The sequence below is a fragment of the Conger conger genome, chromosome 1 (assembly GCF_963514075.1).
Source record: "Conger conger chromosome 1, fConCon1.1, whole genome shotgun sequence".
In the NCBI taxonomy this organism is placed as follows: domain Eukaryota; kingdom Metazoa; phylum Chordata; class Actinopteri; order Anguilliformes; family Congridae; genus Conger; species Conger conger.
Window position 1 is genome coordinate 23,466,268 of NC_083760.1, and position 26,947 is coordinate 23,493,214.

Consider the following 26,947-nt stretch of genomic DNA (forward strand, 5'->3'; position numbering starts at 1 on the left):
CACATATATCAAAACCACAAAGGGAATATTGTTTCAGGCCTTCAATCATAGTTTTTTCATTGACTGGGTTATTGACGCAATCTTCTATTGTGGCCAGTCAACAAAAGTTTAGCTTTATTATATGATTGGAGTTGTCAGGATTACTAGTATAATTATATATAATAAAAAATGTTATGTAAATTGAAGATACAATAATAAAACAATAAAATAAGTAGTAGGAAGTTTATCGTGCACAGCTCAATGGTTCTTTCAGAAGATGTGTGCCGCTCTCCACCCCGGTCTTCACACTGGCCCTTCTCAGACAGGATTTAGAATCTGAAAAACATGTTTTGCTCATATATTCTGAAGCAAGCAAAAATGCTGTAAAGTTAGGTGTCAGTGTGGGTGTATAACTGTGGGGAAATATATTAGATATGATATACAGTTTGCCATTACCTTTGATGTAAACAATGATAGGGCCAATTTGGATTGCCCAATAATGTATCTGGGGAAATGGGTACAGAGAACAGGGCAGTACTGTATGTAACCCACCTATTGCTACTGCCTGCTTAAAATTGTGAATGATCTATAACCATCTCTTCTGACAAGAGACCTTGTTGATAATTATGTGATAATCCTATTCTCTTGCATAACATGTGAATTTTTTTTCTTCACAAAATACCCTAAAGCTTCTCCAACCATATCTCGGAAAGTCATGTTCTGCTCTAAAAGAGCATCAGCTCAAACATCTGGTAATTGAAAGTGGTGATGCCACATGTTAGGCTACATGTGTCACAATCTTAAACTCATTACAAGCCCCCCCATGATACGACTCAATACGATAACCGGTGTTGTCGGTAATAGCGGTTTAAGTAAGTTAAGTAAGATCGGAGAGAACAGAAGTTGACCCCTGCTTCAGCTTTTCAAATTCGCTTACATCTCCCATACGTCTCTGGCAGATTGTTACTACACACAGTGCGTCACCATGGAAGCGTGTATGACACGTGAGCTTTAAAGTAGCCTGTAGCCACCATTGGCCAGATATTTCTGATCATGATCATTTTGATCATTCGTTGAACTGGAAACAACACCTGAAATGGGTTGTCGTTTTTCCGTACAAATACAAAGAGGCGCAACTTCACCTACAGTGAACATATAACCGGACATAACTCGCAATCTGGGATGATATTGAATCGTTGAAAAACTTCAAGGCAACACCGCAACAATAAATCAATCGACCAATATAACTCCCACTGGAGAATAAACAGTGGAAATGAACTAAATCTCAAACACAAACAAATATTAATTCAGATTTTTTTTGTCCATCATGGCACACTTCAACATAACAACACAACTTGGCAAAGCGAACTTTACTTAAAAGCACATAACAGTTATTAGCCAGTCAGCAGACATGCCATTCTTGGTAACAAATGGAGCAAATGTATCATCAATATAACTACCTAACTAAGGAGCTATAACATTTTGCCTAAATCACTGAAAACCCAATGGGGCATCACACCACATGAAACTTTGCTAACTAACATAGCCACTGTCCCTATCCCTTGTTAAAGTATTAGGCCAACCATAATACAGTGGAAACAGTGTACAAAACTGTCATTTCGCATATCTAACCTTACACCAGTTAACGTTATAACGTTCTCACTGCGAATAAACCTAAAGGCTAACTCTTTCTAAACCGGACAACTGTGCACATGGGCAGATCCCGCCTCTTTATCTTGACAGGAGAAATGACCAATCACAATCAACTTAACGCCAGTTTTTTTCCTCAGTGGTTCTCGTAGCAAATCCCAGCCTGCGTTATACGTCGAGAGACATGTTGGATACGCCATTTTGATGTTGCCAAGTGATGGGGATACAGGAGTGGTATCATATTTTTGTATCATTTACACCAGGGAAGGTAACGGAGAGGTACTGCGAAGGAATATGAGACATTCTCCATTACACTGTTTGAGTTTTGGACTTGTTACGTGTTTTATTTTAGAACGTCAGACGATTGCAACATGTTCCCGTTAACTGGCGAGCTAGCTAACTTACCTTTTTGTTTTCTTAAAAACTACTGTTTACCATAGTTACGATATGTCTGTTTAAAACGATAGCCAGTCTATATTAAATCAAAATAGGCTTGATTGTCATTTTTGGTAAAGAAGGAAACCCTGCGGTCAAGTATGTTAAACAAATATACCACAGTGCCTAAATGTCAAATTTGGATAAAAGCGAATATGTGCAACTAGCTCCGACATTGGCGCCCGTAAACCACTGCACCGACGACGCGTTCGGGGTATTCATCAAGCATGCTGTGGTAAACCACGAGAGTGGAATAACGACTGTGAGTATTGGTGTACTATTGTCAACGCGTTTGACCGAGGAACGTCAAAACACAAAATTTTGTTCTCGAAGAAGTTATTTATACGAAGAATTTCTTTGGGACAGACAAAGCTACGACCCATTTCTGGAATACATTACATCGGACTGCATCGAATCGCACATTTGGCAAGAGCAGTTTTATGCTCTAATTAAGGAGTTGCCTGGCTTTCTCCTTAGGGTCTACCAACGACTTGGATTGAACTGTATCAAGGACTTTGTTAATTGGGGGATTCAACAAGAGAGAGACCATCCTCCCCCAAAACGAGATGAAGATGCAAAGCCACAGAACGTCCCTTTCCCCTCACAGCCAGACGAAGGCATATTTAAATCCCAAAGTCTGAACAGATTTCCAGAGACGCCCACAATAATGCTTTTTGGAATTATACCACAGGAGTTACACAGACAGCTCCTGGACCTCAAGAACTATCAGAGCAGGACAAATGGCGTGGAGGAACTGAAAAACATCCTTACTGAATTCGATTTGAAGCCAGTGCCCCCGGACAGCATAGTCGATTTCATCAGTTTCCTGCGGACACTGCTGGATGACTGCAACTTCAAGGTCCTGTATGGCACTTTACAAGTAATCAACCTGCTCGTTGAGAAACTGGATAGCAATGTGGAAAAATACCTGAAGCAGATTGTAAATACGACCCTCAAAACTTTGGGGGATACCCACACCATCTCCAGGAACGAGTACATGAACGTGTTCAGGCAGTTGATGAGGATTCTGGGACCACAAAAAGTATTGGACCTTGTGATGGGGCACCTAAAGCACAAAAATTCCCGTGTCCGAGAGGATGTCATCCACATCATCACTGCTGCCATGCTCACACATCCCAGGAAAGACTTCAACATCCCCAGCCTCTGCTTCGAAGTGGCGCCTTGTTTAGCAGACAGAAAGAAGAGAGTCCGCCATGCCGCCCTGGAACTTTTTGCTGTGTTTGACCACTGCCTGGACAACGGCAAAAAACAGCCCCTTATGAGAGCTGTCGATAAGGTTGAGCTAAGCGGTGACGTTGAAGGGCTCATGGCAGCTGTTCAGGCCAGGAGAGCCAGGCACGTTCTTCCCAGACTGTCTTCAGAGGGAATGGTGGAATATGCCTTAGTTATCCCAAAACCTGGCCAGAGACCGTTGTCTCAGTTTGGCTCAGGTGCTGACCTCGAGTGGATCCAGTGTGGGGGACGTGTTGACAGTGCTAGGAGCAGCCGGACCGATCCGGGCACTGACAGCCGCTTGTATGGCTACGGCAGCCTTGGATCCCTCACTGACAATATTCCTCTGCACAGGCGAATTCTTAGCGCTGGGAAGAACAAGCTCCCATGGGAAAAGTCGAGGCTTCCTGCCACAGGGAAACCCCTGCCTCCCAGGCCTACCAACAGCCATTCATGTGAACAGGTGGGTCCTTCATTTCAGTATTGTTTGTCTCTGACTACGTTTGTGAAAAAGTGATGTATTTCAAGGTAGAGGCTAGTGTAGAAGTCTGCCATTTCGGTTACTTAATACAATAAAAGTAGAAACAAGACGAAGATAAAAATGTATCATTGTAATTTACTGTAATACACTGCATAATGCATGAGCAAATGAGGGCATTTAAATGGCAAGCATTGATTTCTAAATTGCTGGGTGTCATGTATCAGTACAATGTGGGCCCATAATAATACCTTTTCCTGTCATTACCGTACGTGTGATTTGGGCAGCTGCAATAATTCTGGGCTTTGTAGTGGTTTCAGTCAGTCAGTTGTTTCACAGTGTTATTTGTTATCTTTATTATTGTAAAGCTTCGATAGCTCTCCTTTATGGGTGCTGTTGCAAATTTGTCAGTATTAGAAGATTTGTTGAGGAATTTGATAGCGTCGAATGCCTATACCTTTTGGGTTGCAAATGTGTAGGAGATTCTGTACACATTAAAATGTTGCAAATGTGTAGGAGATACTGTACACATTAAAATGTGTCAGTGTGCTTGACAGTTGCTGCTATATATGCAAAGAAAAATACATTTTAAATACATTGAACAGTAATTCTGAAGTGTGAACCATGAATTCATAATGTCACCTATAGCCACAATATGACCTCATAAGGCTCTCTAAAGGTCTTTTCAAAATAACTGATTAATTCCTGTAGTTCAAAAACCGTATTCAAAAGAAATTTCAATGGCTTGATTTAAAAGTAAGTGGCCATTTTGTTCAATGAAGAAACAGTCCTTGAGTATATGTTAAAGTAAAGCACCGAACAAACAAATTTGAAAGCCCTTATTGATAGAATACACCAAATAGTGTGTTGAAACAGTTTCAGACGGGTGAATGCGGTGATTTCTGTATGGTCGTGTGCAGAGTCCGACTGGTGTCATGGTTGATGTGATGACACATACTACTGTCTATTACTAAGTTGAGAGGAAAATGACTGCTATATTGCTCTATACAGATGTGTGGAGAGCTTTGCAATCCTCCATCAGCCTGCCAGGTCTCCTAGGGCTTTGTGAGATTTGGATAAACTCTGAATTTTCAAGCAGTTTTCCAAAGTGATGGGAAGAAAATCGCCGCAGTATCTACGGTGTGCTCTCAATTTCCACAAATATCCCTTTTGAACTTTAGTATACGTGCCAGTCACAGGATTAGTTATTTTCTAAATCATTCTACTGCATGAGGGCTAATGACTAACCCCATGGTTTGGCACTTTGAATTTAAGTTAGTAAATGAACAGTATAATAGAGGTTGTGATTCTGAAAGGTTTGTATTTGAAAATAGAAAAGTCTGACCTGTATGTGCAAAGTCATTGTACATACATTGTAATGTGTAATTCACTATCAGTGAAGTTTCATTCTTGTTTCATCCTGTCCCAGCCCTTCACAAATCTGTAGTCATGTACTTGTGTTTTCCTCAGTGGCACTATTCCAGCTTCATGTAAGCTAAGAAGGGTACTACATGCCTCCAACAGATTAGTCCAAAGTATTTTAATGAACTGGCTGTAAATGAACCGGAGAGATGTATGCCTTTACCGTGTCGTCTCACTGTTTCATATTTGGCAAAAATCACGCTGGAAGATTTCATGCAAAATCTGTTGTGGTATGAAAATGGAAGGCAGTCAACTATGACTTTACAGATTTATTCTAAAATGTACCTGGGAATCATCCCTGAGGTATTTTATTAGTTTATGACTGGAACCTTGCCTACCTACCGAAAAGTTTACCCTTTGCCTCCATAATGTGCTTGGAAAAAATGCTTTATAAAACAATCTTTTGATTTTCAGAATGTACAATTGTACAAGCAGAATGTACAAGCTAGTCAACAAAAAATGTGAAACATTTTGGCTTAATTAAGAGATACTGTACTTCAACCTGATAAGGTGTGGTTTGGTGGTGAGGATTATGAATGCCAGGGTATAACAGCAATAGTACCTTTTTTACTGCAGTTACAAGAATTCATGTTTTTACATTTTTGGATGTCAAGAGGTGAAATGTATCAAAGAAGTAAATTTGCTCCCTTGAGTTGTGACTGTGTTTATCTAGCTTCTGACCTGTTGCCTGAGAGTAATACTTCTGGGTTGGTGAAGACTTCATACAGCATAGCGGACATATCATTTTGTGTTCACATACAGTAGCTACATGAGTTATTGTAATTGTGTAATTCCGGGTCAGCCAATTCATTGGTTGCACCCTGAATCACACAAGCTGTGCTTTATAGAAATAGCATGTTTTCTGTTTTTCAGTGGCACTGTTGAATCAGCTAGATTATTTTGCAAGTCTGTAAATGGAAATTCCATTTGACAAGAGACACATTTTGAATTACACTCTCTTAATCACAATTTAACATCTGAATTGTGATCCAGGGACATCCCTTTGCATCCCAGAGTTTAACAAGTGAGTATCCTGCAGTATGCCTTATGTGATCAATAAGCTATAATTTGGAAGGTTTATGAACTGAGAAGTCAATCAGTAAACCATTGCTACATAACTGCATCTGTTCAGTGAAGCCTAACAGATTGAAATGTTCTGTAATCAATCAGGTTATCTCTCAGTGCATTGTGTGATTGGATAATGAAGTAATCAACAAGCCAACACAGCATGTAGTTGTTCAGCAAGTTTACGGTGGAAATTCATGTATTTCTAAAGCTGGCCCGCAAATTCAAAATCCAGAAATTAACTGAATAATTACTTCTACAGATAGGCCAGACTGTCTTCCTTGACTCCCAGGTAAAGTGAGGGTGGAAAACCAGCAGTTCCCAGCCCCTGCAGTAACAGTCTCAGTCTTAAGGGAGCAATGTCACGCTTGTTTCAGTTGAGATTATTTGGATTAAATTCTTAAATTCTGTGTGTAGGCATTTTAAAATCACTGTCAGTGTAGCCGTTTCTTAAATAAGGGGCAAAACTTCTAAGGGCAAACATGTCCAGTGACATCACTGAATCTCCAGCCTGTGTTACCCAGAAGGTAATGGGCGCTCAAACTCCACCCTTGAACGCAGAGACTGATTTATGGGTGGTCACACATCCAGGCGATCACATGACACTCCCACGAAAATACGGTAACGTTAGCATACAGACACCACGTAACCTAACTTGGGTAGCCTGAGTGATATGCTGGACAGCTCTGACTTTGCAGAGTTAGAGGACAAGTTATTTTGATTCAGAAACACAACCTCACAGTTAGATAAACCACTGTTCACCTAAGAATACAGCTACTTGATCTACATATATATCTCTGAGCAAAAACTCTTTCCATAACTATGCTGATTTTATCATTTTGTCCACACCAGAAGCACCATCTAGGAAATCTCAGCAGGTCCGTGTGGATTTTTGAAATCTTTTTTTTGGGTCGGGGATATACAGTCAGGTCCATAAATATTGGGACATCGACACAATTCTCCTCTTTTTGGCTCTATACACCACCACAATGGATTTGAAATGAAACGAACAAGATATGCTTTAACTGCAGACTTTCAGCTTTAATTTGAGGGACAATTGGCTGCTCAGCTGTTCCATGGCCAGGTGTGTGTTATTCCCTCATTATCCAAGTGCTATTTGCATTTGGAATATGTTGCTGTCAACTCTCAATATGAGATCCAAAGAGCTGTCACTATCAGTGAAGCAAGCCATCATTAGACAAACCCATCAGAGAGATAGCAAAAACATTAGGTGTGGCCAAATCAACTGTTTGGAACATTCTTAAAAGAAAGAACACACCGGTGAGCTCAGCAACACCAAAAGACCCGGAAGACCACGGAAAACAACTGTGGTGGATGACAGAAGAATTCTTTCCCCGGTGAAAAGACAGTTGGCCAGATCAAGGACACTCCAGGAGGTAGGTGTATGTGTGTCAAAGTCAACAATCAAGAGAAGACTTCACCAGAGTGAATACAGAGGGTTCACCACAAGATGTAAACCATTGGTGAGCCTCAAAAACAGGAAGACCAGATTAGAGTTTGCCAAACAACATCTAAAAAAGCCTTTACAGTTCTGGAACAACATCCTATGGACAGATGAGACAAAGACCAACTTGTACCAGAATGATGGGAAGAGAAGAGTATGGAGAAGGAAAGGAACTGCTCATGATCCAAAACATACCACCTCATCAGTGAAGCATGGTGGTGGTAGTGTCATGGCGTGGGCATGTATGGCTACAAGGTTCCCTTGTATTTATTGATGATGTGACTGATGACAAAAGCAGCAGGATGAATTCTGAAGTGTTTTGGGCAATATTATCTGCTCATATTCAGCCAAATGCTTCAGAACTAATTGGACGGCGCTTCACAGTGCAGATGGACAATGACCCGAAGCATACTGCGAAAGCAACCAAAGAGTTTTTTAAGGCAAAGAAGTGGAATGTTTGCAATGGCCAAGTCAATCACCTGACCTGAATCCGATTGAACATGCATTTCACTTGCTGAAGACAAAACTGAAGGGAAAATGCCCCAAGAACAAGCAGGAACTGAAGACAGTTGCAGTAGAGGCCTGGCAGAGCATCACCAGGGATGAAACCCAGCGTCTGGTGATGTCTATGCGTTCCAGACTGCAGGCTGTAATTAACTGCAAAGGATTTGCAACCAAGTATTAAAAAGTGAAAGTTTGATTTATGATTGTTAGTTTGTCCTATTACTTTTGGTCCCCTTGTAAATACCCTCAAATTAAAGCTGCAGTTAAAGCATATCTTGTTCTTTTCATTTCAAATCCATTGGTGGTGTTTCGAGTCAAAAAGATGAGAATTGTGTCGATGTCCCAATATTTATGGACCTGACTGTATATTTGAAAGACCAACCCGCACTGGTTTCTCCTCTACAGGGAGTCTCCAATTCCAAAACCTTCTCATTCTTGTCTCTGGTTTTAATTCTCATTCATAAATATTGATGATCAAGATCAAATACTTTGAATATGAAATTATATAGTCTGTATGTATTAAGGTATATTCTGTAAGCTATTGGCGTGAGGTTAGTTTGGGTTTAGTTGCAGGTTACAGTGCATCCGGAAAGTATTCACAGCGCTTCACTTTTTCCACATTTTGTTATGTTACAGCCTTATTCCAAAATTGATTAAATTCATTTTTTCCCTCCAAATTCTACACACAATACCCCATAATGACAATGTGAAAAAAGTTTTTTTGAGATTTTTGCAAATTTATTAAAAATAAAAAACTAAGAAATCACATGTACATAAGTATTCACAGCCTTTGCCATGAAGCTGAAAATTGAGCTCAGGTGCATCCTGTTTCCACTGATCAACCTTGGGATGTTTCTACAGCTTAATTGGAGTCCACCTGTGGTAAATTCAGTTGATTGGACATGATTTGGAAAGGCACACACCTGTCTATATAACGTCCCACAGTTGACAGTGCATGTCAGAGCACAAACCAAGCATGAAGTCAAAGGAACTGTCTGTAGACCTCCGAGACAGGATTGTCTCGAGGCACAAATCTGGGGAAGGGTACAGAAAAATTTCTGCTGCTTTGAAGGTCCCAATGAGCACAGTGGCCTCCATCATCCATAAATAGAAGAAGTTCGGAACCACCAGGACTCTTTCTAGAGCTGGCCGCCCATCTAAACTGGGCAATCGGGGGAGAAGGGCCTTAGTCAGGGAGGTGACCAAGAACCCGATGGTCACTCTGTCAGAGCTCCAGCGTTCCTCTGTGGAGAGAGGAGAACCTTCCAGAAGGACACCCATCTCTGCAGAAATCCACCAATCAGGCCTGTATGGTAGAGTGGCCAGACGGAAGCCACTCCTTAGTAAAAGGCACATGGAAGCCCGCCTGGAGTTTGCCAAAAGGCACCTGAAGGACTCTCTGGTCTGATGAGACAAAGATTGAACTCTTTGGCGTGAATGTTTGGAGGAAACCAGGCACCGCTCATCACCTGGCCAATACCATCCCTACAGTGAAGCATGGTGGTGGCAGCATCATGCTGTGGGGATGTTTTTCAGTGGCAGGAACTGGGAGACTAGTCAGGATTGAGGGAAAGATGAATGTAGCAATGTACAGAGACATCCTGGATGAAAACCTGCTCCAGAGTGCTCTTGACCTCAGACTGGGGCGACGGTTCATCTTTCAGCAGGACAACGACCCTAAGCACACAGCCAAGATATCAAAGGAGTGGCTTCAGGACAACTCTGTGAATGTCCTTGAGTGGCCCAGCCAGAGCCCAGACTTGAATCCGATTGAACATCTTTGGAGAGATCTGAAAATGGCTGTGCACCGACACTCCCCATCCAAACTGATGGAGCTTGAGAGGTGCTGCAAAGAGGAATGGGCGAAACTGCCCAAAGATAGGTGTGCCAAACTCATCATATTCAAAAAGACTTGAGGCTGTAATTGCTGCCAAAGGTGCATCAACAAAGTATTGAGCAAAGGCTGTGAATACTTATGTACATGTGATTTCTTAGTTTTTTATTTTTAATAAATTTGCCAAAATTTCAAAAAAACCTCTTTCATGTTGTCATTATGGGGTGTTGTGTGTAGAATTTTGAGGAAAAAAATGAATTTATTCCATTTTGGAATAAGGTTGTAACAAAATGTGGGAAAAGTGAAGCGCTGTGAATACTTTCCGGATGCACTGTAAATCCTGTGAATCCTGTTCATTTGGAGTAACACCCTTGGTTGATTTGGCAGGGCTCTACCAGAAAACCAGGCTCAGTCATGCAAAAGAAAATTGATCCAAATAAAGCAAAAAACAAGAATTGAATCAGAATTTGGCAGCTTCTTCATGCTTAGGCAATCAACCAGATTATCTTAGCACATGCACCTTAATTGGCAGTCATCTTCCACTTGAAAATAAAGGCCTGTATTTATGTTGATTTGTTTGCTTCTGTGTGCCCTCGGAGTGCTGTGCACTGATTGCAGAGGGCCCAGGCAAGGTGACTCATTCTTCTATGCCATTGACTAGCGTATATTTAGCCTCTCCCTGTCTGTGTGAAAGAGCTGGTATTTTTGGAGAAGACAGTTCTCTCAGAGAGAAATCTAGGCCCAGGGAGAGGGAGGGGAGTGTTAATCCTACCCTGTGGTTCATTTCTGCAGCTCAAGACCGTGGGTGGCTGTCATATCAGCCACCAGCGGTACGTCTGTGCTATATACAGCATTCTTTATAATTGTACTAAGGGGGGGCCTATTTCGTGAGTTAAGCCCTTAAATTCCCAGAGATGTTTTAATCTGATTCATGGATATCCTACAGCTCATTACTGTTGGGTTCATTTCGCTCCTCGAAGTAACTCTTATTGGAGTGATTGCTACACAGTCTGCTCCCCATCTACATTTTAATCTAAACTGCTGTATTCCCAAGGAAAACAGTATTTTTTATACAATCACTGCAGCTACAATGCAATCAGATGTGTTGGCACTAGATGCATATTTCTCAGTTGTATCTCTTGTATGAGCCACACTTGGCCAATTGTGAATTCATCTCTTGATGGTTGCTATGCGACTGAGCAGATGTTTAACAGCAGAGACGGATGCTACTGGAGTCCATGAATTTGAACCAAATGGTGTCATGGTGGGAGGTAATACCCGTGGTGATCGCCAGAGGGCCTAGGATAATTGGTAACACCTGTTCCTCGTTTGCACCAGGGGAATTGCCTCCCAGCACAGTATTTAAGGCCAGTTCTGACTGGTCTTCAGTGCTTCTGTGTTACCGTTCGCCCTAGCACAAAGCCGGTAAATGCACAAGGTAGACTCTGTGTTGATTCGAGTCAGGTTCTGTGCAGGTGTGTGTGTCAAAGCAATACAATTTAAAGAAAGAAAAGAACAAAGGTAAGGAAGGCGCTCGGTTTAGTTGTTGGGTTCACCGACGCCTTCCCTAAGGGTTTTCATTTTTGTTTTGGGCTCGTGTGAGCCGGTGGTAGAGGGACGTTGTCCCCGGTATCTGTATTTTAGTTTGTGTTTTGCCTGAGCGGTGGGTTTTTTGTTTCATGCCTAGCGTTTTTTTGGCTAGGTTGTACTTTTATTTCTGAACTCCTCGTTTATCTGTATCTGTGCTCGCCTTTAAGCACAAAGAGTGATTTGATTATTCGCCCTGTTTTGTGAGGGTTGTTTTATTTTTCTTCAGCCGTTTTGGGCTTGTTTTCTGTTTCCTTATTAAGAATCGCCTTCGGGTTAGTTTTTGTTCCTCCCTTTCTTTTGGGAGTAGATATCCTGAATATCCCTGTAAACCAACCCCTGCATTCAGGGGCGAACCCTAGCGCGTTCGCTCAGTCGGGTTCTTCCTCTGGTCGCCCCTGGCTCTCCGCTCTACCCCCACCTTATAGATGGAGGTGGCAGAGCTGTTGCAACTGAGGTGTGGTGTGTTCAAGTTGAACTTTGGGGTTAGGTGGCTATCAATGATTATACAAGGTTATGGATTCCACTTCCGGGTATTAATTAAGTCAGGTCTGCACACAGTAGGATTAGAGAGAACCAACAATCACAGTTGGGCTGGCAAGAATAGAAGCATAAGAAGATAAGAAAGCAGTTATTTGTGCTCATTTAGCTTGTCAGTGGACATTCTCTATTGTAGTTTACTACTTGTGATAGTTGCCTAATAGACAAGCAGCAAAAAAATATGATATAGCTTTCTGGCTTGTAATCTTCCAGGCTCCCAAAGGTGTCCTTTCATTGAAGAGCTTAAGAAATCCGGTAGTCTTTTTTTAAAAGAGGCAGCTGAAGTCTAAGAAAGCACAACATAGTCTCTTGAGATATTTCTAATCTTAGTTTAAGCTTCAGAAAGGTCAAGGTCTTGCCTATAAAGCCCTGGGTTTAGAGTAAAGATGTGATCTTGTTTTTTTTGTGAAACCTTGTTGGTCCTGTCGTTAGTGCTGTCATTTTTATTGACAGGGAATAAAACACACCGGCAAGCACACTTTTGGATGAATTAGTGAATGTGATCTCTCCTTTGGGGGTACGGGGAATGCCCCTGGGCAGCTTCCTTTGATGGTGTGCATTTAAATATGTTGTCCATAGACATTTGCATTTGTGTGATGGAACCCAAAGATGCTGCCTGTGTAGCTGCATCTACCTCTGTCACCACTCTCCATTCAACTGTGGGGCTCATTGGTAAATGGAGATGCATCTCTTCGATCTTCTCAAATTGACTGTTGTGTATCCGTTCACCAAAGACACATGTCAAACACTGTTGGGGCAACTGAGGGCACATCACTGTGGGGGTAGAGTTGACTGCAGGGAGTCAGGCCTGTTTCCTGCACATGCAGAAGGAATACAGCAATATATTTTGGCGAGGATGGAAGGCATTGAGTCCAGCCCCCAAGGTCACTAAGGCAGGGTCTGAAACTAGCCTCCAACCACCCAGCAGATGTGGGTAGATTATATCAGTCTTTGGTAAAAGACTGGAGTTGCCCATCCCTGCCCTAGGCTATTGACAAAAGCTAATTAGAGGAGTTTGCAAACCTGGAGTCCAATCAATGAAACAAGATTGGAGGTGTGGGTCAGAACTACTTTGACTAATAAAAAAAGTTTGCCATTCAAAAGAAGCATCTCCTGATGTGAACCATGCCTTGCAGAAACGATCTCTGAAGACCTATGATCAAGAATTGTTGATTTGCATAAAGCATAAAGCTGGAAAGGGTTACAATGTAGCTACATAGTTTAAATATTCATCAGTCCACAGTTAGACAGATTGTCTATAAATGGAGAAAATGTGGTACTGTTGCCACTCTCCCTGGAAGAGGGCAGCCAGACAAGATGGCTCCAAAAGCACAACGTAGAATGCTCAATGAGGTAAGCAAGGTAGAGAAATCACTAAAGGCTTGAAGGAATCATCGGACATCTCTATACATGAGTCTACTATTTGCAAAACATTAAACTGGCATGGTGTCCATAGCAGGACACCACAGAGGAAGCTGCTGCTCTCCAAAAAACACATCACTGTGCACCTGAAGTCTGCCAAAGCACCTTTGCATTCCACAATGCTACTGGGAAAATGTAGACTGAAACTAAGGTTGAATTGTTCGGGGAGAACACGCAGCACTATGTATAGCGTACAAAGGGTACCACATACCAACATAAAAATGTCCCAACGGTGAAGTACGGCAGAGGGAGCATCATAATGTGGGGCTGCTTTGCTGCCTCGGGGACTGGACAGCTTGCCATCATCGAGGGGAAAATGAATTCCCAAGTTAGTAATTCCCAAGGTAATCCTACAGGATAATGTCAGGGTGGCTACTCGCCAGCTGAAGCTCAGTAGTAATTGGGTGATGCATTAAGGCAATGATCCTAAACATCCAAGTAAGTCTACTGCAGAATGCCTTAAAAAATACAAATTAAATCCACTTTTTGGAGTGGCCAAGTCAGAGCCCAGACCTTAACCCAATAGAGCTGTGGAATGACCTCCAGAGCTGTTCAAACCAGACATCCTAAGAATATGACTGAGCTGAAGCTGTTCTGTGAAGAAGAATTGTCCAAAATTCCTCCTGAACATTGTGCAGGTCTGATCCGCAGCTACCAGAAGTGCTTGTTTGAAGTTACTGCTGCCAAAGGAGGTTTGACCGGTTATTAAATCCAAGTGTTCACTTCCATTTTCCACCAGCACTGTGAATGTTTAATGGGTGTGTCCAATAAGACATGACAAATTATAATTGTTAGTGTGTTTTTAGCTTAAGCATACTGTGTTTCATTGTTGTATGACTGACTATTTCTCACCAAACTCAGACATTTTGAATGATTGGTATTACCATTTTCTCCATATATATTTATTGCTTTTGCTGGCCTCTTTGTGCTTCCTCAACCAGTTCTCTGCAGTCTCAGAGGATTTCCCAAAAGGGTTATTCTGTGAAAAACATTTTGGGTGCCACCCCCCCTTTTTAAGAGCCAATATCTCAAGAGAGACAAATCCAATGAGGCTAATGTTTTGCATGTTCTCTATTGGATATATAAAGAACATTTACACAAAGTTTGAGCAAAATTGGAGGGGTCACCCCACCTCTGGTTGATTTTTCACAGAACGACCCAAAATTACATAGAAATGCATCTTCCTTTAAAACTGCTTTGGCTCTCCCTTTCATATTTAATGGGGAACTATTGTTGTTGAGGTTTCCACATATTGCTACCTTCTTTTAAGGCTGGTTATTGTTGCACTATTTTGTGCAATGCAGTCAGGCTGCAGTGAGCCAGGCTCTGTGCCGACTGTAAAGGGCCCCTCAACACAAAGGAGCTATTTTAGTCCAGTGTCCAGTTTTCTTTACATCACAATTTAAATCGGCCCGATCCGTTTTCTTGATGGCGTGTATGTTACTGAAGCACAGTTGTTTCTTGCCTAGTTCCCATTGTTTGCCGGAAAGATACTGTCATTGTTCCGGCGCATTCTGTGTAATCGAAGGAAGCACTTGAATGTGGCATGATCGTGCAGGCATGCACACACGGGAGCTCAGAGCCCGGAGACACATATACGGGCTCTCCAGTGGGTTTCTCTGGTTACACAGGGTACAAGCGCTGTTTTGCGTAGATTGTCTTGGGATCGTGTTCCATGGCACTCACTGTCTTTGAATTGAGTACAGTACATGCATGTCATGTTTTCCATCCATCCATCTATGAGGATTGCATAGGTTCATGGATGTCATCTGCTTTACCCACCATAAATTTGATATTAAGGGATGTGGTCATACCTCATTCTATGCAATCTTGCAAATGAACAAATAAGCAACACAAATTTTGCATTATGTGAACAACAACATTGCTATTTTGCTATTTTGCATTAAGTTGCTTATTGAGTTATCCCTTTGTTGGCTAATGTGATTATAATTATTTCCCTTTTTGTGGCTGCATGCCTATAAAAGATGCCGACCAGGAAGCAACTTATTGTTGCTATGCGCTATGTGGGTATTATAAAACAAGACACCTTTTAAAAGCACCTATTAAACATTTGTATGGGCAACAGGCCTGCCAGATTAAATTGCAGTGAAATTTATCTGGGATGTGTTTGAACCAATGACCTCACCTTACCTCTAACTGGACCGCTGTGTCTGGACTCAAGAATCGTTTTCAGAGCCTTTTCCTGCATATTTAACCAGCAGTTGTCAGCAGTTTGGCAATTGTAAATAGTTACCATTTCCCCACATTACCACAGTATAAATTGTGATGCTTGTGCAAATCTTCACCTTGTTTTTTAATTGACCTTTTAACCTTGAGATGTTTGAATGGGAGTTTTGATAAACTTGTTGTTATTTGCTTTTAGCCAGGCCAAACACTGGATAGACAGTGGCAACTGGTGACCTGGGCGTCGATCCTCCCTGTTTTCTGGAGACTGATTGTATAATTAATTCTATTCTCTGGGTGTAAAAATGATTTTTAATACCCTGATATATACAGTGAATATTGTGACACGATACCAGTGTACATCAAGTTCTGTAGCCCTCTTTATCACACACATTTCCCTGCTTCTCCCCTGATGTCTTCAGTTTCTACAACAGCGCCCAGCCCCTGTCTCCCAGCAACAGCACTACCACACAACATAGGTTCCTCCAAAGGATGAGAACAGCGCTTTATGGGGAATGCACAATCCACTGCATGTTCTGCATGGCCTGGGTCACTGTATTTGTAGACCTCACGCCAGCACACAACAGTTTTATCACATCTGTCCAACCACAGTTTCATTTTCCGTTTTAAAATCAGGTTATTTCATGGTAGAGTTGTGGTTACAAGTCCTTGTATAAATGAGGTGAAGGTAGCAGTGTGAAAATGGAGTACCACTGGTATTGCTTCTGATCTTGAACACTGAAGGCCTGCACCATCTCTCTGTTATCTGTGTTCCGCAAGCGCATATTTTCTGTTACGGTGGGGGCAGCAGTTCACTGCAGTATTTACTGTAAATGCTTTTACAAAACAGTTTGTTGAAAGATAATAGCATGTACCCAACTGCCATGACAACGAGTTTATGGAGGAAGCAAGGCAATCATTATTTTCATAGCAAAAAAAATATTGCTGTTTTACTCTGAAAGAAGATAATCTGTGGCCCCATTTCTCATCTTTGAAGATGTGAGGAAAGCCATGTTCCGAGGAGAACCATTTTAGGAAGCTGCAGATAAGAGCAAAGCTTAATGCTTACATTTCTTAGGCACAGCTGTTGTGCCCCTTTATTTGGAGTAGGCTTTTGAACATACTGCAAGGTGCAAGATCTGCTTGTGCCATTTCGACCTTCACTTGGCAAGGCTTCACGCGCTTGTCATGTAACATCTGCCGAGTGTTTGCATGAAGCGCCGATGTCTTTTGCCAGCATGTCCGACTTCAGCTGTTATATCCTGGAAAAACAAGTGTTACCGTGCTTCTCACTGATGTTGCCTCTTTCCAGATCTCCAGCGAGGACTCCCTGTCCCCTCCCACGGAGCTGAGCCGAGAAGCGTACGTTGCGGACTTCGGTAAGCTCTCCTCCCTTCACCCTCCCCATGGCACCGGCCGTAACTGGTTATCGGGTCACAGGCTAGCACTTTCGCTAGCATTGCTAACATCAGTGATGGAAGGAAACCAGGGACGGAATTAGCCGCGATTTGATTGGATTAACCTACTGAGCCCTTGCCACACGCGCTGCAAGGGCTTGCTCAACAGTATCCAGTTTCCAGCCCGTCTTGTTGCATGAAGTATTGTGAGGACAACAGAACTTGATCCGTAGAGAAGGTGAGTTTGGAATTGTCTTTCACATGGAATTTTTTTTGGTTGTGCAATGATTCTGCCCAAGGTTAGATATGGTCGAAATTGTACTGCTTATAACCAGTAGGTGGAGCTATATTTAGGCTCTGTTTCTGCTTGAGATCATTACCTTCCAATAGTGTAGAGTGGGACCTGTGATACAGAAGTATTGGATTGATGGAAAGCTTGACTTGGCTGCTGCCTTTCCCAAAAGACCATTTTGCATGAACTATCCAAAACCACATCCTGACCGCACGTATGCACAAGACTGTTTTAACAACTATTACAGGATTCAAAGTTATAGCATATATGTTTGACAGCTTTTGATGGTTGCATTTAATTCCCATGACAATTCTGTTTGCTGGTATTTCTGCGGAGTAGAAGCATTTGGGTGTATGCTATTCAAATATGCTTTTATTGACTCCCATCCTCTCAGTTGAAGATTTTCGTCTTGGGCACGGAGCTCAAAGAATGTACAGCAGCCGCTTGAATCCCCACTTTGGCTTAGCCATGGTGAGAGAGGTGGCTGTGTTTCTATGGGAACAGCAGTTGCCAGTTGAGTATGCAGTAGGAGTGTGTGAAGGGAGATGAGCATTGACTGTCCTCCAGCATTCACATTCAGCGGCATTAAGTGTTCTAGCTATTTTTCTCCACGCTGCCTTTGTGGGCCTTGAGACGGCCGACAACTGTTAACAACGTTCATCCTCATTCACCATGTTCAATATGATGGCAGAGATCACAAGCTTGTGTGTATGTGTGAATGTGTGTGTGTGTGTGTGTGTGTGTGTGTGTGTGTGTGTGCATTTGTGCGTTGCATGTAAAATCTGGTCATATTTCCCAGGTCTCTGGAGTAGGTCTTATCCCTTTGTTACCAATTACCGAACGCTTAACATCCTGTGTTTGAGTCCCTGTGCGTTTACAAATTTCTAGTAAACATTTTATTCCCTGGCACTCGTCACAAATATCTGGCCTTTTATAACCTCTGAATGATGCGGGGGCTGATGTTATGTAAGTGAGTACGCAGGTAAACCTCACCTTATTTATTTGCTGCTGTCTGACAAAGTAGTTCTATGTAGGCATTTTCCTCACTCACCGAGTGTTTTAGATCAATTTCTGCAGTACTTCAGTCCTATTAAAAAACATTCCTCCACCAACTGTCCAAACCGCAGCTGATTTGCCAAAGCGACGGCTTCATAATGCACTGCTTGCCAGGCAGGTTAAAGACCCAGTGGCAGGCTGCTTGCATTGGCAAAAAAATTTTTTTTTATAGACTGTACCTATTTATACCCTATTTATGTAGCTGGGATTTCAGTATGGCACAAGAGAACTGGCTCTAAAATGCAGAAGCACAAAATAATTGACCCGCTGCTGGTTTTCACAGAGCGATAATCCCTGGGTTAGGAGGAGCCGTTGAACTGCTTCAATTAAGGCAGTGATTAGTTGTATTAAGTGCATAATTACCTGGGTAGAAAAGGGATCTGCATTGCGTGCCCCCCAGGACCAGGATTAAAAATATCTGCAGGGCTATTTATTGCATGTTCATCCACCCCACCTCCCACTCTTGTGTATTTGAACTTTACTGCAGTGTATTCCGGAAGCCTCAAGTTAGCAAGTGTTTATTCGCGGCACGTGCCTCCCCCGCTTATGATGGAAAAATAGCTGTAATACCTCTCTGTGCGCTGCGGCAAAGACGAAGGTACGCAATTCACCCTCCCGCACCCCCGCCTCCAGTGCTTGGGCCTCGCGATTTCTTGTGTTGACCTCTCGCTCCCATTCTAATGGTCTAGTGTGATGACTTGAGGGCTCTGAGCTTCAGTGCTCTATTACCCTGGGGCTTTTGGAGTTATACAATTATTCGGGGCCAGTTCGATGTGCGATGATCCTAATCCCTGCTTGCCTGTCGCAGGTGCGAAAATGGCTCCTCGTTAATCTTTCATAACGGGCGCGTTGCCTGGGACGGAATAAACGCGGTGTCTCTCTCAAACGAGCGGTTGCGTGGAGAGAAAAGGTCTGTAACCGGGGCATCAAACCGGATTACTTCCAAGAAAGAGGCAATTTCATAACCCTGCGAGAGTGCCCAATGATGCAAAATAAACACTACGCTTTCTTCGAATCGTCCCCTTGATTAATCACTCAAGCACAACAGACTGGTCTCAATTAGGGTTTTTTTACATTCCACTCGAGGGGCCATTTTGTTCTGTTATGAGGGATTCGTAGTCTGATTGGAAACACAGATACTTAAGTAGGTGTGCCTTTTCAAACATGATTGCAGATTGCATTTGAAGTGACGCGCTCGCATAAACAATTTTTTCAAGCGACTATCAGGAGTGATCTGGTGCGTGAGAGAATGCTGGTCTTGGGAATGGAAAAGTCCTTGGCTTTGAGCTTGAGCCACCACGGCAGACCTGCGTGTTCCTGTTAGCCACTAGCTTGTTAGCCTCTGATGCCCATCGTGAAAGGCAGGGTCATCGATATTGTATGGTTTTTCACCGTCTCCCAGAAACCTGGGCAGAACAAAACAGGGATCGGCTGCATGTGCTCAGTGTTTTAACAAGTTTTATTTTATAGTTCATACTCAAGATGGTGCAAATACTGTATTTTTAAAATTGTCTTTAAACCCCACCTTAGTGTTGAAAGAGTTAATATATTTTCATCCTGTTTGAGGAGGGTGCCTGTGGGACCCAGTTTTCATATACTGTGTGTGGGCGTGTGTGTGTGTGTGTGTGTGTCTGTGTGTGGGCGCGTGAAAGCAGGGCAGTGTATGGGCGTATGCTTAATAGCCAGGAAATATGTGACTGTTTGTTCTTGTCGAGGCCATGGTGAGTGTGTATGTTTGACATTCGTGTGCTCTCTCAACACTGCAGCCTCTGTGCAGACACTGTTAATGGGAACCCTGGGCACTGGGGCAAGACTGGACTTGACGGTCTTTACCTTGGGCCCTAATGGGCACCAGTGGCCTTTCCTGTGTGGGCAGGGCAGACCGCATCAGAGCATGTCGTCCCATTTACCTCTGCTTATCGTCCTCCCCGCAAACAAACCAAATCCACCACGACCCAGAGTTGGCACCGATTCAAAATGCTGTGCTCAAACGCTATATGCATGTGGACCTGAAGGATAGATAGAAATATGAAATATGGACATTTGTAAATAATTTCACAGGATTTATTGCCCACAGACAGGGACGAAAGGCGTTTTTAAAGGAATGCTCCAGGGTAATGTTCCTGATTCATATTGTTCCAGGCTTTTCAGAGCCCCACCAGCCCAGGATTGTGGGCAGGAAAGAGCCGCCCTCGCATGGGGTGTCGCGGAAGAGTGGCGTGGAAACGGACCGTCAGCCCCGGGAGCCTCCCAGCCCCTCAGACAGCGAGCGAGGTGAGGGGGTCGCTCCACTCCTGCTCCAGTGCCTGTGGCACCGGGGCCTCACCCCAAAGAGGCTTGAGTTCTTTTTAAAAAACAAATAAATAAAAACATGTGCAAGGAAGTAAAATATTGTCATATTTATAGCTAGAACAGGAACTGAATGTGTTATGGTGTTTTACGTGGGCTCTGGACAGGCACAAGAAATGTGTGATAGTCATGCTGGCTGGAATGTATTTGTATTTTAATTTTTTCAACTACAATATGTGCACTTGATAAAATGCATCAAATTTTGTCTATCAAACCATTTTTTTTGCAAGAGTCATTATCCATTATGCAAGAGCCATGGATACTATTCTGTGTCAATAGCTCGACAATTATAATAAAGTGCTTATCTAATGTGAAAGTTCCACACACAAAAAGAACAAGATAGCGCAATAAACAGCCAGCTAATAAACAGCCAGTAAATAACATTACTACCACTTTAATATTAGCACAAACTATGTGTCTCACTGGCTGCCAACAATGTTCCGATTTAAACGGACATGAACAACAGCCTGTTAATCCTGACGATATTTGCATTGCAGTGTTGTAAAGTGGCTTGAGACCATGATGTGTAATGGGATTTGAACATGGAGAGTTCATTTGAGGGCACTGCATTTGAATCCCTCAAGTGTAGAGTGTTGTGTAGTAGATCTCAGCGAACTAACCTGAATAACTTCAATCATTATCTACATGGATAATATTAAGAATTTGGCCCCCTGAATAAGCCTGTTTACAAAGAAATTAAATGGTGTAATGATTAATGCTGTAGATTTAATTTTAAATGGATAAAATTGCCATTTTGCCCATTAATCTACACTCAATAACCTATAATGTCAAAGTGAAAACATGTTTTTAGAAATGTTTTCTGCAACCGAAGGCATTACATAATAAATCTAAAACTTTCCACAAAATAAACGAAATCAAATGAATAACAATGTGAAACTGTGAAATATGCCATACTTGCTGATGCAATAGCTAGCTTGTCACTCATTACTTACTTGCACATTAAGTGAGAGCTAGAGGCAGAGCTACACAGAGGTATTTTGACAGAAACGTGTAAACACATTACAATGAGATGAGGCCGAAGACCCTGGTGATTTCTTGTCTGAGAAGTTTGAGTCCACTGCTCTTGTGTGTCTCAGGAGTGAGAGGCAGAGTTGTGTAATGTGAAGTTACAGATGGTGAGGACAGCTTTTGGCACAACAGCTCTCATTCCTCAGCAAATGTTCCTACAAATCCTGGCCAACAGCAGTCATTGAATCATTAAACACAATGATAACTGATCACAGTTCTCTTGTTGTGTGGTGGGGACATGTTCTCTTTCTCTTAAACATATGTGGCCGGTTGCACAAAGCATCTTGAGTTGAGATTTTCCTTAAAAGTTTCCTTAATATTTCCTCAATGAGTTCACAAAACATTCTAAGTTCTTGCTCTAAGGCGGTTTACTTCAATATATATGTTTTTCCTCCTTATCTTGAATTTAGAGTTTAAGGCTTAAATTCACGAGGCTTTGCACAAAGGCAACCAAAATAAGGATAAAAAGATACCTCCAACTCAATCTAAACCACATTAGTAGATGGCTGATTTCTGTTCATCGGCCAGGAGGATGAATGTGTCCCGACAGAGAAAATCCTGATGAACAATTAAGCATGGATTATCATTTTGACAGTCAATTTATAATTTAGCTGACCAGCTAGCACTGAACCACTGAACTAAACAGAGTGTTGCTCTCCTGGCAGTAATTCAACTTATGATTGCTCTGAGGTTTTTTTTGCCCCTGGATCATTTCAGTCATAAGTGATGTGTTTTGAGTCCACAAGTCAGCCGTGTGCTGGCTGGTTCACCGTGTTTCAAAAGCTTCTCCTCCTTTGTCCAATTGGGTCTTCATTTTTTTTGTTCTTTTTTGGCCATTGCATACTTTAAATGTATTTGATGTTTTTCAATTTATAGTTTACTTGCTAGCCAGCTGTAAGACTCGGGGCGATACACAGGCAGGCTGTTCAGGTTGCAAATGTGGGGAAACGGCATAATATTTTCTCTAATCTAAGAAATTGATTTGAGATGTTTTGTGCAGCAACCCTTATAACATGCTACCTTAGAGACCTTAAGAGAAATCCTCATTTTAAAAAACAGATGCTTTGTGTAACCAGCCACAGAATCACAGACGCTGGCTGTAAGTGGGTGTAGTGTATAATACATGCTAAGGTGTGCCTCATTAAGGTGTCGGTTTACCTTGCAGCCTTTCCGAAAGCAGGCCGCTCCCTCCGCCGACCCTCCAGCACGGAGAGGACCCTCTCCCTACCCTCCAGTGCCACAGCTCCCGGCAGCCTCGCCCTGCCCTCCAACTCCACATCCCCCGGGAAATTTCTCCTGCCCTCGTACCCCCTGGCCAAGTTGCCAGGCAGTCCCCGGACCCCGAGGCTCTCCCACCGCCACGCGGATTCCTCGCTGTCTTTCTCCAGCACCTGGCCCAACAAGAGAGAGGGCAGCCCTCACCGCAGAGACCCCAGCCCCTGGAGGGACATTCAAGGCAAGGATTACGTTTCGCGGCTTCGACTTAGAAATAATAGAAACTGAGCCAAAATGGCTGCCGTTCAACCGCAAAGGTGTGTGGGGAGCTGAGCCAAATTGGCCAGCTGTCACCTGAGAAGGTGATCTGGGCACAGATTCGTTCAAGAAAATCTTGAGGGAGTTGAGTGGTGTTGAGTTTCATCCTATCACTGCTTGCCAGACTCCATGCTTCATTGAGTTGTGACATTAGGTTCTTTTCACAAAGGGTGATTTTTAAACCAGAAGCCGGTGGTCGCGTTAACCCAGGATTCTGCCTTTTTTATGCTTCAAAGAGTCAAAATGGCAGAACATGTTTGACATTTGTGTTTTTTATTGATCATATTATTTACACAGCTGATGGTAGCATTGTGTGATTGGAAGAGAAACCGCTCATGGGGAATATCATTACCCTGTGTAGGAAAAATTTGTTTTGATCAGAATGCCAAAAGATTATTTGTATCTGTTTGTATCTGTTTTCCATCTGAAAATTTGAGGCAAACACAAGCAAACCTTCTCTATATAAATATAGTTTGCATGACTTTCCAATCGGAATATGAAGTGGCTCCACCCAAATGCCAAGGAGTTTTGGCTTTGGTTGAGAAAATGTAGAAAGTTTTAGAAATTTAGATGGGTTGAAAAGGTATAAAATCGAGAGTGCCTTTTGGCTCTGGGGATTTTGCGGTAGTTACGCTTGAGTGCCACATGGCACTCTTGAGACTGAAAGCCTAAAGCCAAATGTACTGATGTGACATTAGCACCTGACTAATCTTTCTATTGAGATTGCTTCATGTGTCCGCTGGAAGGGTTCGTGTTTGTGACTGATTGTGCCGACCCTCCAGGTGACGCCATGAGCGATCGCTGTTCCCCGCTCCCCCTGCGGGCCTCGCTGGTGCGCTCCTCCTCCACCTCCTCCTGCCGCCAGGCCCTGAACGGCTCCAGGCCCGTGCCCCCCATTCCGCAAGGCTCTCCGGACCCCCAAACGCGGGACCAGCGGTTCCTGGAGGGCCAGATGCGAGACCAGCTGACTGATGGGAAGATGCAGCTGGACCTGACCCAGCTGAGCGGGCTGGAGCAGGAGGAAGAGCCTGTGGACCATGAGGAGGTGGGTGGAGCAGGACTCATCACCCCTCTGTCCCCATTAGTCTCACAGTGCTCTGAGCATACAGTCAAGCACACTTCTGACTGGCGGGTTGAAACTGTGGCAGGTGGTATTGGGACAGGAGTGCTTGGATGCTGTGTAGTTAATTTGTAACCCCTTATGTGCAGATGTGACCTGTGCATTAAATCTCCCTTAACAGACGGATGCGACGCCAGTGTTATATTTGATCATATGACATTTTTCAAGACACATGACCGTTGAAATACATTGCAATTCCTTGGCCTTTCTATGGATTTTCTATACGCCACCTTCCATAATGGGCTACGTGATTTCTGTCCAGAGGTTAGATATTGGAAAAGAAGTGTTGAGAAGCTGTTTTTCTGCAGATGTTCCTGACGTGTGTTTTCTTTTCCAGATGATGAACTCTCTGCGCTCCTTGCGCAACAGCGCTGCTAAGAAGCGGGCCAAGGTGAGCCTGAGCGGGTCAGACCCGGACCCGGACAGCCCCGACTCGGCCGTGAAGCTAGAGCTGGCGCTGGACTCCCCGTCCCAAACGTCCCCCTCCATCACCAGCCCGCTGAGCGAGAGCGGGCTCTCCAGCCTGTACTCGCCACCCAACTCCACCCTCAACGGCACAAAGGCCAGGTCAGTACTGCCCAACTCCACCCTCAACGGCACAAAGGCCAGGTCAGTACTGCCTAACTCCACCCTCAACGGCACCAAGGTCAGGTCAGTGCTGCCTAACTCCACCCTCAACGGCACCAAGGTCAGGTCAGTGCTGCCTAACTCCACCCTCAACGGCACCAAGGTCAGGTCAGTGCTGCCTAACTCCACCCTCAACGGCACCAAGGTCAGGTCAGTGCTGCCTAACTCCACCCTCAATGGCACCAAGGTCAGGTCAGTGCTGCCTAACTCCACCCTCAACGGCACCAAGGTCAGGTCAGTGCTGCCTAACTCCACCCTCAACGGCACCAAGGTCAGGTCAGTGCTGCCTAACTCCACCCTCAACGGCACCAAGGTCAGGTCAGTGCTGCCTAACTCCACCTTCTACAGCACCAAGGCCAGGTCAGTGCTGCCTAACTCCACCCTCAATGGCACCAAGGACAGGTCAGTGCCGGCAAAATTCTACACTCAATGCCACCAAGGCCAGGTCAGTGCTGCCCAACTCCACCCTAAATGACACCAAGGCCAGGTCAGTGCTGCATTGTGGGGCTACAGAGGCACCCGAGGAATGCCCCATTTTCGGGGCATAAATATGGAACATCCACAACAGATGCATGTTTTAATGGCATTCCATTGCATTACATTAGTCTAAGCAGGGGACAATCCCCCCGAGAGCAATGTGGGGTTATGGGCCTTCAAGGGCCCAACAGCTGTGCAGATCTTATTGCGGCTTCACCGGGGATTGAACCACCAACCTTGCAGGTCCCAGTCATGTACCTGGTAACATGGCTCATGTGAAGTAACATGGCTTTGTTGTAATACTTTCAATAACAAAATGCCTTGTTTTGTAAAAAAATACCAGATGTCCATATTTACCTATTTACCTTTTCTTGAGGTGCTCTTTGCCAATGGTCAAATTTAGAGGAATGTACTTTTGCAGCTAAATTATGTCAAATCTGCATCCGCCGATGTAAGTGAGGTACAGAGCAGAGAGGGTGGCAGTGTTCAGTTTTAAAATGATATAAATGCTTGAGTATAACAGTGGACTGATGCTGGTGGCTGTCACTCAGGTATTTGCCTTCGGTAGAAGATGGGAGTGCACAAAGTTATTCACAGTTCTGCCAGTTGAGGGCACTGTCGAACCTGTCGAAATCAATATTTTTGTCAAATTCAGGTTTTAGACATGATGGTGATGGACTTGATCATATCTCAGAAATATTACAAACTTACCTAAAGTTTAGAGATTCAGTTGAGAGCTGAGTTCAGTTAATATAAGACTGTCCAAAATATACAGCAGGCCCATGCAATGAATTTTAAGCAACTTGCATGCCGACCGCACACTGCAAAAGCAAATCAGTATGTACTGTATGAGCAGTTTATTTAAGCAACACAAACTAACAAACAAGTGCAAAAAAGACAAGCTCTCAAGGGCACAAAACAAAAGACAAGATTCGCTGATGTTTCAATCTCGTTCTAACCTTCATCAGTGCTCAAGGGTGCAGCAGTCAGAAGCACTTGCGGATCTGTTAATTTGATCGCAGAATGCCGTCCACAAATATTGTTTCATTGCATGAGTCATCCTTTAGTTGATTTAAAGAAAAACACACACCAAGGACATATGAACCTGAACAGCTTAGGAAGAGTGAATATAATTAATTATCTCCGAATATATGTTTTAACTTACCCTGATTATTTTTGCCTTGGTCAGCTTTCAAATATGAACATGGATTTTTGTACCTTGATATTGTTGCTGATCCAAAGCCATTCACATGTGGGCGACAATCACCA

The 26,947-nt window shown here is 43.3% G+C and overlaps 1 protein-coding gene across 1 annotated transcript in view; it reads left to right on the forward strand.

Annotated features, from left to right (window-relative positions):
- The first annotated feature begins 1,855 nt into the window (after positions 1–1,855).
- The window catches only part of LOC133123402 (TOG array regulator of axonemal microtubules protein 1), a 35,280-nt gene continuing 10,188 nt past the window's right edge, over positions 1,856–26,947 (forward strand). Inside the window, exons 1-6 of the mRNA XM_061233866.1 lie at positions 1,856–3,760; positions 17,111–17,177; positions 20,686–20,817; positions 23,087–23,377; positions 24,237–24,499; positions 24,912–25,141. Coding sequence (XP_061089850.1) covers positions 2,195–3,760; positions 17,111–17,177; positions 20,686–20,817; positions 23,087–23,377; positions 24,237–24,499; positions 24,912–25,141 — 2,549 coding nt within the window. The 5' untranslated portion in view covers positions 1,856–2,194. The remainder of the gene's footprint in view (positions 3,761–17,110; positions 17,178–20,685; positions 20,818–23,086; positions 23,378–24,236; positions 24,500–24,911; positions 25,142–26,947) is intronic.